At 37.5% G+C, this 12,412-nt stretch overlaps 1 protein-coding gene across 1 annotated transcript in view; it reads right to left on the bottom strand.

Annotated features, from left to right (window-relative positions):
- The window catches only part of LOC136837165 (probable protein phosphatase CG10417), a 224,056-nt gene that overhangs the window by 109,942 nt on the left and 101,702 nt on the right, over positions 1-12,412 (bottom strand). The window contains exon 4 of the mRNA XM_067101836.1: positions 6,502-7,088. Coding sequence (XP_066957937.1) covers positions 6,502-7,088 — 587 coding nt within the window. The remainder of the gene's footprint in view (positions 1-6,501; positions 7,089-12,412) is intronic.

Raw genomic sequence — 12,412 nt, 5'->3', positions numbered from 1 at the left:
GAAATTCTTTCGTCATTTTGTCGTAATTTTTGCACTGTTCTATATTAGCCGTTACATAAAGCTTTATATATGAAAATGTGCACAATTTCATGTACAATACAGCAAAATACAACCCATGGTTGTAGCTTTTATCAGTTTGGAAATATTTTCATATAAACCACGATAACTGCCAAAATTTCAACCTTCGGTCAACTTTGACTCGACCGAAATGGTAAAAAAACGCAATTATAAGCTAAAACTCTCACATTCTAGTAATATTCAATCATTTACCTTCATTTTGCAACCAATTGGAAGTCTCTAGCACAATATTTCGATTTATGGTGAATTTTTTAAAAAACTTTTTCCTTACGTCCGCGCCAGAAATTCTTTCAAATCACGTTGTCGTAATGTTTGCACTGTTTTATATTAGTCGTTACATAAAGTTTTATATATGGAAATGTGCAATTTCATGTAGAATACAAGAAAAAATAACTCATGGTTGTAGCTTTTATCAGTTTTAAAATATTTTCATATAAATCACGATAACTGCCAAAATTTCAAGCTTAGGTCAACTTTAACTCGACCAAGTGGTCAAAAACGCAATTATAAGCTAAAACTCTTACATTCTAGTAATATTCAATCATGTACCTTCATTTTGCAACAAACTGGAAGTCTCTAGCACAATATTTCGATTTATGGTGAATTTCTGAAAAAAAAATTTTTTTTCCTTTACGCCTCTGTTGTGTAACTCGGCCGAACATCTCGGAAATTCTTTCATCATGTTGTCGTCATGTTTGCATCGTTTTACATTAGTCGTTACATAAACTTTTATATATGAAAATGTGCGCAATTTCATGTACAATACAACAGAAAATAGCTCATGGTTGTAGCTTTTATCAGTTTTGAAATATTTTCACATAAATCACGATAACTGCCAAAATTTCAACCTTCGGTCAACTTTAACTCGACCGAAATCGTCAAAAAACGCAATTGTAAGCTAAAACTCTTACATTCTAGTAATATTCAATCGTTTACCTTCATTTTGCAATAAATTGGAAGTCTCTAGAACAATATTTTGATTTATGGTGAATTTTAAAAAAACATTTTCCTTACGTCTGCGCGGTAACTCGGCCGAACATCTCAGAAATTCTTTCGTCTCACTGTCGTAATATTTGCACCATTTTATATTAGTCGTTACATAAAGTTTTATATATGAAAATGTGTGCAATTTCATGTACAATACAACAAAAAATAACTCATGGTTGTAGCTTTTATCAGTTTTGAAATATTTTCATATAAATCACGATAAATATAAAAAATTCGACTTTCGGTCAACTTTAACTCGCCCAAAATGGTTGAAAACTGTAATTGTAAGCTAAAACACTTACAGTCTAGTAATATTCAATCAATTAGCTTCACTTTTCAACAAACGGGAAGTCTCTAGCACAATATTTCGATTTATGGTGAATTTTTTAAAAAAACATTTTTTTACGTCCGTGCGTTACGAATTCATGCATCATTTTGTGATAATATTTTCTCTGTGTTGCTTTGATCATTTTAAAATTTGTTATATACCAAAATCATCGCAATTTAGTGTAAAATACAACTAAAAAAAATTTAACTCATTAGCTTCAACCGTTTTGCTTACAGCGCAATTTGTATACAATTATATACAAGTTTTTTTTTTTCGCTGTCATATATTCCAATATTTATATATGATAATGATATTTTTTTCATTTCTGATGGTTGCATACTAATCTTCAGGCAATGACAAAAAATTAGCCAAAAATGAACTCTTAATCTTAAAAACTAAGAGTGCTGTGATTTTTTGAAAAAAAATTTTTTTCCGCTTCGGCGCTTACTCACCGAACGCCACCGGCATACGGGAGACGTTTTTGTAAATAGGACTTCGGCATTAAAGGGTTAACTGTTCCCTGTGCTTTACTTGAGGATGTACCAATGTTACCCCTATCTACATTAAAAGAAAACAGAAAGGCTTGAATACTACTGCATGAAAGAAAATGTACAAGCCTGAATATTGGGGTGACTTGATTAGTTTTGCCTTGGTAAGAGTGCAGTTACTGTTGTAGGAGTGTTCACACGTAGCTGTAAGCCATACTGTATATTTTTAAGGGTAGTTTGTAAGACGACTTTGAAATATTACATAATGTTTTAGAATGATAGTTTACTGTATATTTATTGTTTGAACTATCAAAATAGGTAGTTGTAAGCATTTTTAGAGGGGTTCTCAAGTATTCGCTAATTTTAGCTATTCACGGGCGTTTGTGGTCCATAAGCCCCACGGATATCGGGGGTCCACTGTACAGCTATGAGCTTGCCCACTTACCCAAACACAACAAATACAACATCCTCTATGAAACAGGTTCAAGTTGACTCCCTCATGAATGCCCCATAACATTCTGAGGAAGGGGGCGGTTGCAAAGCCCTGAATGAAAGGCCCCCCTCACACCCAAGAGTGAAGCAAATGTACTTCCAAGAATACCTATAGATGTGTGTAAGGTATACGAAACATACCCACCTTTCAAGCCAACAAACAAGAAACTGCTCTCTCTCTCGACTTCCACAGAGCAAATCCTCAGCATCTCACATACCTACTGAAAGTGAGGTCCTACTCCGAGTCGGGAACCAATGTGAGGACATGAACAGGCAAAAAAAGAGCAAGGGGTATTGGGGACTCATAAGAAGGGAGTAAGATACCCTTTCCTTGGGTCACCGAAAAACGTTGGTGTTATGCTATACAATGACTCAACAAGCACCCTCTTACTAGCGGCAGCTGGAGGGAGAGAATGTCACCATTGCATTCTCCCTAGACCTTTAGGACACTGTCAAGCAAGGGCAGGTGCTGTCATTCAACTACAATGACCTGCCACAACCTATACCTTGTTCCATGAAAGAGCAAGGTAGGATCCAGAGCCAGTCCAATCCTCAGTGCCAATACCAACTTGGTGCCAAATTCCCTAGGGATTTAAGACAACACTGTATTATGCCTCCTCTAAAGCAAGTTGGCTCACAGGTAGTTTTCTGGTGGACCAGGTAGGTGAAAGCTTACCCCCGACAAAGAGGTCTCTTGAATGTAGCCTCTTCCTATGGGGCATCCACTTCATGGCAGGTGTTATGTCAGCCACAGAACAAAATTGAAAGTCCCACCCAAAACATGTCTCAGCAGTCAACTCTTAAATTGCCGCCTCCACTTGCAACAGGGAGAGGCTCCCCTTGTACAGAGACTGTCTGACATGAGATTAGAAGAAAACTAAAGAGAGGACATGCCTACCTGTAATATCAATTTAACACTGTCCAAAAGAAAGAGTTTTCTCCCTCTTCAAAAAGTCAGAGAAAGAGGAATTAACTCATTAGGATGGCTAGACCTTAATGACTTCCCTGTCAAAACAGGCAACTTCACATGTCCCAAACCCCACTTCCAAGGTACGACCAACGTAACCAATCGAGTGCCTAGGCTCTCTCGACATTAGAAAAAATCAACTGCAGATTGTGCCAGGGTGCTTCCTCAAGGCCATCCAACTCATGAGAGAGATTGATGGCCTCTTGGAAACTGCCCCTGCACACAGGTATCCAAATCCTGGGGCACAGAACCCTTGGGTCCCTCCAGGTGTCAACATTACAAGATGCTTCCCCTGGAGGAGAAGCATCTCTGAACCCCTAAGGAATCGTTCCACTACCCATGAGTACAATTTGTTTGGTTCTTGGACCGATTCATATACCTTCACGAAAATGGCTGGAAAAGTGTACAAATGCTCCCTATCCTACCACCAGTGCTTACCTGACCCTCACATCTCAGAAATATCCAAAGTAGTGGGGATAATAGTGAATGGTCTCTGGCACCCTTGACCAATCTGGCAGAGACAGAGCCTCCACCAGGTGAGCAAGGCTGAGGGCAGCCTTCAACCTGTGTTGATGATGCGCCCATGGATACTAGAGAGCAAACTCACTCACGCAAACTTGAATGAGGGCTGTCTGCGATCATGCATCTGCCTTCCTAGAAGCCGAAGCTTCTACAATAGAGGACGGACGGAAGGGAGATCCTCTCTCACTAAGCCTGGGTGAAGCTGCCACTCAAGCCCTGGGACCCCTGTCGTTCCTAGAAAAAGAGTGAGCAGGAAAAGAGCACCTGCATGCTCAATTCCCCTGCTCACAGGTGCAGCAATGCGCAAAGTACTGCTAGCGTTAGCCCCTACCAATCTTCCGCAGAAGGCCAAATTCAAATTCAAGAGAAAAACCAGGTAAAGCTACCTTCCTCTTCCTTTATTTGGGAGTTTTGGACAAGGAAGGAGAGGAAGTGTGGGAAAAAGCACACTAATACCTGTTGCTATTCGAAAACCCTGTCCAGAGATCAGGTGCGCCGATAGCTAATGACTCGAGCAAGCCCCTCGCCACTAGCAAATATGCTCAGGTGAACGGATCGCACAAATCTGTCTTACGTGAAGAATCCCTGGCTGCCAAGGTCATCCAACTATGGCTGGACCCCATCTGTGCAATCCTTATGGGTCGTGGTGAGAAGAGCGTATTCCACTGTAATCACAGCCATATGACCCAGAAAAAAACAAAGAACACTAAAAACCTGTCACCACCCATATACCACACCCAAAGGCCAGGTGCATGGGAAGCAAACAGTCAGTGCTACCTGCTCTCTTTGCAACCCCGTTACCTAGGCCTTACAGCCTTGGATAAACAGAGAATATTACAAGCCCGCTGCTACCTGTAACCCAATCAGTTGACCCAGTAACAGAAGCAAAAGAGTGGTACAAACAGGTTGCACAATTCTCTCTCTGTGCAACCTTGAAGGGTCACAGCCCAGGGAGTTCTAATGCTTCCTTGTCACCATGGCCACACAGCCCTGGATAGACAGTAGAACCAGTACAGTGAACCCCCCGTATTCGCGGAGGATGCGTCCCACATGAATAGGTCAAATCTGCGAATGCTTAAAACCCATCTAAAAACACTTAGAACTGTCCATTTTGATAGCTTACACCAAGAAAAACCCTGTAAAAATGCTTATACCTGAGTATTTTAATAGTTTTATCACAAAAAGTACATTTATTCATGAAAAATATATGAAAATACAGTAATTAGTGAATATTTCTCAAGTGAAAAATACCGCGAATGGGCGAATTTTCTGCGAATGATGGCTAGATATGTTCCACAGAGAAACCCGCGAATGCATGAGTCCGCGAACCCTGGGAACGCGTATACGGGGGGTTTACTGTAGAGGGAGGCAAACAAGTTGCACAACCAGGCTGCACAATCCTTTTCTATGTCTTGAGGTAGTCATAGGAGAAAGAGAATTTGACTTAATGCAAGCTCAAAAGTTAAGAGAGAGATTAGATGGAGGAAAACCTCAAGCATAAGAAGATGGCACCCAGTGCCAAACCTACTTGGAAAAAACAGTCACTGTAGCCGACTGAACTTCCTCACTCTACCCCGAGCAGAAGAGCATGACAAAAGCATCATAAGACTTAAGATTCCAAACACGCAGCCATAGTTTAAAGAGTGAGGTTGAGGCAAAGGAAGGCAACATAGAAGAATATGAAGAAAGGGAGGAGAACACCTCTTCATCCTTCCACAGCTGTCAATACTCACCTCATCTGCTGGACTGGTAGAGTCTGGAATCAAAGACCAAACTACAATGATCAGGCAAATAAGACTATATAGCCTTTTCCTCCAACACAATAAAAAAAATAAGGCCGTGATAGAGGAGTACCTTATCTAAGGCAAACCAGGCTCTTGTAGTGTTTCCGGAGTGGTTGCCTTACAACCTGAAAAGTAAAGATGATATTAAGTAAATTGAAGATGACACAAACTGTTGTGAACACTACCAGACGCTGCTGTTTCTGGCTGAAACAAGCATTCATCCTTGCAAGGAAAACTGATCAGAATTCCTTGCAAGTATGCTTACTTGACCAATGGGTCTGAATAAATAATATAAAACACAGCCCAAAAGACCAAAAAATGTAAAAGGAATACTCAAGTTCATTCATCAAAAAATCTGAACGGCAAAGTTGGGCAGAATCCTGGAGACATCTTGGCTCAACAGTCGCTAAAAGCAAAGTGAAGTGCAGGCCAGCAGCTGGGGTGGGTTTCCCCCTACCAGTCAGTAGTTAACCACCTTGTCAATAAGTTTAAAGTTAAATCCCTATGTAAAGAATAAGGTTTGATTTGTATAGGAACAAATGACAAAGTGTGTGCCTGGTGCAGATGTAAAGCCTTCTAACCTCCAAATTCATTCCTGCTTACTGCTGACTTCTCCTGAATTGAAGTTTACTGTGTCAGCTTTACTGTTCTTTCCCATTTAGTTATTTATCATCATCTACTATATAACTTCTCTTTCTTCATATCCTACAGCTCCAGTCATGCTCTCAACAGTTTTTCAAGTGTCATAATAAATTTACGAAACATGACTGAGGAATTTATTTAGAGGAATACCTTCCTGCAGTGTTTGGGGACTGGTGGACAAAAAAAATAATTTATTAGTAAGAAATTACTCACTCTACATCATCCTCAAAATTGTCATCATCTTCGTCATCATCATCTTCATCACTGAGTTCATCTTCTGATGCCCCTTCCTGCAGTCTTCGATATATGAGCTCAGCTTTCACAGCTGCCTCTCTTTTCTTTTCTTTTGACTCTGCCTCTTTTAAAGCTTGAATTTCAGAATTTTTGAGAAGGGCTTTACCTTTCCCTCCTTTTGTTCCCTTTCCTTTACCTTTACCCATCTCCTGTCCTTCTCCACCATTCACTAAAACTTCCCCATTTTCTAATTTTCTTTCCTTTTCACAGTCTTTGGTGGATTTGTCTTTGCTATCCTCCTTGATATCTCCATCTAACTCACCATTCACATACTTAAACTCATCACCATTAACTTGTGAACTTGTTTGTGGTTCTGTCCCATTCTGGTATCCATCTTTTTCACTCTCATTGAAAGAACTTTCTGCACTTTTAGGGTCATCCTTGCTAAAAGATGATGACGATGACTCAGGACATACTGATTCTGTTAGCTCAAATTTGACAGCTTCATCAGACTTAACTTCACTGTTGCTAGTCCCAGTTCTTGCCCTGAGAAATGGAGAGACAACCTGGAATTTAAAAGCAGTGTTAAGTTACAATTAAAGTACAGATCACAAAAATTATTTCCTAAGCTCTAATTGCATCAAGCTAGACTGTAAACTACACAACTGATATCTGAGAAAAGGCAAATTACAAAAACACATTTCACCAGCACTAAGCATAGTTATTTGCATACAAAAAATAGAGTATATATTTAATGAACAAAGCATATGGCAAACAATTCCCTAAACTTATTACAAAAGTTTTTTCATACAAACTCATTAATCAAATACATTTCTCTGGATGTGGAGATTCTAGTCGCACTAATTTATCAGACAGTGATGGAGATGCCTCCACCATGCATGGTCTCACTTTCTATATAGAAAAAGAGTACAAGGAAGGCAACAACTCACTCCATTATTAATATGTTTGTATGATAAAAGTATTATTTTAACCCTTACAGGATGGGCTAAATATATAATAAGCACGCCCCCAGACCGGGCAAACTTTAAGGTTGGCCAATTTAAGAAAAAAAAAAAAACACATCAATGGAAAGAGGAAGACATGCAAATGCACATGGTATAAGAAAAAATTTCTAAAAAATTTTCTGTAACTTCCACAGGGAGCTGATAATTAATATTTACAACCCTGTGGGGGGTCTCTTTTCCATGACACTCGTAAAAATATGCTAATTTTACAAAGTTATACAAGTTTTTCTAACAATTTATTTGACTTTATTTTGTAAAATTATAATTACAGGTCACACAATATCATAACAGATAAGAACTAAAATCAGTAACAAATTCTGGGTATATTTATTGTAAAATATTTATGAGATTTACTGAGAAGGGGGGATGTAGTACCTATGTGTGAGGTATACATGATTTCTCTAATATTTCTTTGCCAAATTACAATTATAGCTGACATACTATCATAAAAGATAAGTACTAAAACCAACAGCAACCCCTGGGTATATTTATGAGCAAATAAATAAAAAGACGTCCTGGAATAGAGAGGGGCAATACATTCCCCCATCAAGTCTCAAGGCACACTCACCCCCTCTGTCCTTTACTGAGATACCAGAGTTGCCATAAGTCATTTATGGCCCATTGAAGTGATATGAACATCTTTCCCGCTAAATTCATCCAAACCACGTGGCACATAACATTAATACTCAAATTAATTATTCCAGCGTTTGCTCAAAACCTGTTATAGTTCCTCATATGATTATGTCTGTCCAATAAGGGTTAAACACAAAACACACTTCAGTAAAACTGATACAAAATTTTCTACTAATATGTTCCTCATTTTTGGGGGATTTAAGAATCTTACCATTTTTCCAATGCAGTGTCTCTTGTTGATTTGACAAAAGTCCAATTTACTTTCCCATATTTTTACCATACTTTTTGTATAGGAGTACTACTAGAGATGTCTGAAACAATGTCTAAGGTACTCTTCCCTGTATATCTTCTTTTCTAAACTTTGCACTTTGTTGCATTTTGGTTTGGTAAATAAATTTCTATTTTCTAATAATTTTTAATATAATTCCCTTTTGAAATTTTCATGTTATGATTTATCGGTTTTGCTGACCCTTTTGTTTAGACTGTTTAATCTTCCCACTGAATCTTTTAGTCCTATTAATTCTGAAAGAGTATCAGAATGTCGTATAGAATAGGGTATGGCTTTATTTGCAGCATTTTTTATCAATTTTGCAATAAAATTATTAGTTTCATAGTGGCATCTTAGTTATTCAAATGCAAGGATTCTCCTGTGTGTAACTGGTATATTTCCGAGTCAGCTTTGTGAATAATGTAATGAAGAATAGGTTTAGTTTAATCATTACAAGTGCAATTAAAATTTGGAAATTATCGCTAATTTGTCAGTCTTCCAAGCAAATCCAACATACATTAGGTTGGATGAGCAAGTGTGACATTATTCATGTGCTTTTGAAATATATGTATTTTATTTTACTGTGCAGAAATATAAATTTTCTTGAAATTTATTATCTGGATACTTTCCTACTATTAAAGATAGCTTATATCTCTGCATTGATAAGCAAGTCAGCATTCAAACAAAAGAAAAGATTGAATGGCTGCCTGGATGACTGTTTAGTACACCTGTTCTCCACCAGGTGTGTTTCGAATGTTTCAGCTGTTTTCAGAATTATCCTTGACAGCCCACTAAGTAGTGGAGTGGTTGGGTGAGGTCTACTTTGACCGTAGGTAATATCCAAATAACAAATTTTATTATGAAAACTTATACTATTGGGATGAATCTTACCTAATGTCAAAGATAGCTGATTCCCACATTGAGAAGAGGATGATAGGTAGTGCAGCTAGACAAAATCCACACATCTAGTCGAGCTACAAGTTTTTTGCATGAAACCCAAACATTCTCACTTGATCTGGAATCCTTTCTGGATCTTACTGTCACCATAAGTTGGATTTCTTTCAGAGAGCAAGGCTCTCGTATGTGTGCAGCAAACTGCAGTCTTACAGAGAAAACAACTTTAATTCAGCCAGAATGAAACAGAAATGGCATGAGGGGACCCCTGTGCCTGGGTCCAAAAGCCCTAAAACACAAATCAACTAAAATTACATACCTTTAAGATAAACAGGTACCCTCCTGTATATTGTATGTACCTTCATGTTTCCCAAAACATAAAAACTCACGATTTAAAACACAGAGGCTAGCTAAGAGATTGCTCTTCCTTTGGTTCATGAAAAGACTTTACCTGCTACTAGTAGTGGACTAAGGGCTTTACTGTTTTCAGACGCAATTCTGCATATTTAAGGTAGTGCGCAGCAAAAACTTAACCCTTTCCTATCTGTTTAGTTATCACATCACTGAGGGTACATGAGGCCCAATGTGTCTGGGAGCGCTCGAATGTGCGAAAAAATAATTATTTCGAAAATTCAGCAAAAATAGAAATTTTATGCCAATAATGTTCATTTTGCTGTCCTTTTTTTCTAAATGTTTATATTTTATGTTGGAATAGTCAGAATAAGAGTACCAGCCCTCTAAACACGAAAAAATGTGAGTTATTTAACGAAAAAAAAAAATTCTTTACTTATTTTTATATTTTCGTTCGTAACCCAAAAACTATGAAAGTCAGACGATTGAATTATTTTTTATGAGAAAGCCAACAAAATTCCTTAAATATTGACATATAAAACAATGGAAAACGAATAAGTCCAGTTGGTCAAAAAATTGATAGAAAAGAGGGTGAGAAACAGAGCGCTCTGCCCAGCCTATGGTGAGAATTATCGCTAGAAAAAATTTTTTTTTTAAGAGCCCTATCTCGGTTATTTTTCATAGAAATTACTTTGTAAATATACGAAAATATAGAGGAAAAGTTGAAGAATAAAGGGAAAGTCAAGAAAAATGGCTTTGGTAATGGCAACAGTTTCATTTTGACGTTATAAATTGATCGAAACGAAAAAAAATGTTACCGTTGTCAACATTATCGTTCGTAGCTCAAAAGCTATGAGTTAGGCGAATGAATTATTTTTTATGAAAAAGCCAACTTAATTCTCTAAATATTGACATATAAAACAATGAAAACCAAATAAGTCCAGTTGGTGAAAAAATTTATAAAAAAGAGGGTAAGAAACAGAGCGCTCTGCCCAGCGTATGGTGAGAATTATCGCTACAAAAAAATCTTTTTTGAAGAGCCCTATCTCGGTTATTTTTCATAGAAATTACTTTGTAAATATACGAAAATGTAGAGGAAAAGTTGAAGAATAAAGGGAGAGTTAAGAAAAATGGCTTTGGTAATGGCAACAGTTTCATTTTGACGTTATAAATTGATCGAAACGAAAAAAAAAGTTACCGTTTTCAACATTATTGTTCGTAGCTCAAAAACTATAAGAGTTAGGCGAATGAATTATTTTTTATGAGAAAGCCAAGAAAATTCTCTAAATATCGACATATAAAAGAATGAAAAACGAATAAGTCCAGTTGGTGAAAAATTGATAGAAAATAGGGTAAGAAACAGAGTGTGCTGCCCAGCATACGGTGAGAATTATCGCTAGACATTTTTTTTGAAGAGCCCTAGCTCGGATATTTTTCATAGAAATTACTTTGTAAATATACAAAAATGTAGAGGGAAGGTTGAGGAATAAAGTGAGAGTCAAGAAAAATGGCTTTGGTAACGGCAACAGTTTCATTTTGACATTATAAGCTGTTCGAAACGAAAAAAAATGTTACCATTGTCAACATTATCGTTCGTAGCTCAAAAGCTATAACAGTTAGGCGAATGAATTATTTTTTATGAGAAAGCCAACAAAATTCTCTAAATATCGATATATATAATAATGAAAAATGAGATTCAGAGCCCTGCCTAAAATCCAGACGTCTCTTATGTGATGCACTAACGCGTTTTCCGCTAGTTTTACCGTAAAAACTTTGCGAAAGCATGTTGGAAACTCTTCTCAATTGACGTCACTGTATGTAAACAGCCACACATGTTTACCCAACCTCGTACGCATGGTCTCTGACAGAAGTGTGGCCTGCCAGGCCTGCGTGGGTGCGATCAGCTGATGTCATTGTGAGAATTTTACTACGCCATGGATTTCCGCATGCACAGTAGAGGAACTAAAAAATTTATAGAAAAAGAGGGTACGAAACAGAGTGTTTCCAATAATGTAATCCTACATTTTATAAAAAAAAATGTAAGATACGAGAGAGAAGCGTGGGTAGGATCAGCTGATTTCATTGTGAGAAATTTACTATGCCAGGGATTTGCGCATGCGCAGTATAGGAACTGCTTGCCTGGTGTATTGATGCCTGAGTTACACGGTCCAAGGTATGCTTTAGCCTATGGAAACCACCAACTGTCCGAAAATAAAAAAATTTACCCCTACCACACGCATTTAAAAATGTCGGTAAATTTTACGTAAAAAATTACGCCAGTCAGAAAAGAAGGGGGGTAGGGGGGTATTGCGTAATATTACGTCAATTGGACAGGAAAGTGTTAATTACACTTCTACTGAGCCACATTAATCACATCCTCTAGCAACAAATTTCTCATAAAACTAAATGAGGTCACAACCGCTCTTACGTTATGAATGTTTACCCCCAATTACAGTAAAAGGTATGGAGCAAGTTCTCATGCATTAGCCTAATCAAATACGCCAGAGACAGCCTCATGTTCAATGACAAAGATGTTCTAGGTTTCTAAAATAAAAAAAACAAAAGGTTATCTTTACCTCTTCAAGGCTTAACCTTTGACAAACATGTTCACAAACATGTTCTAGGTTTCTAAAATGACAAAACAAAAGGTTAACTTTGCCTCTTCAATGCTTAACCTTGGAAAAAAAACATTCTGGGTTTTATAAAACCACAAAAATGG

The sequence above is a fragment of the Macrobrachium rosenbergii genome, chromosome 58 (assembly GCF_040412425.1).
Source record: "Macrobrachium rosenbergii isolate ZJJX-2024 chromosome 58, ASM4041242v1, whole genome shotgun sequence".
Lineage (NCBI taxonomy): Eukaryota > Metazoa > Arthropoda > Malacostraca > Decapoda > Palaemonidae > Macrobrachium > Macrobrachium rosenbergii.
This window is presented reverse-complemented; position numbering and strand designations above follow the sequence as displayed.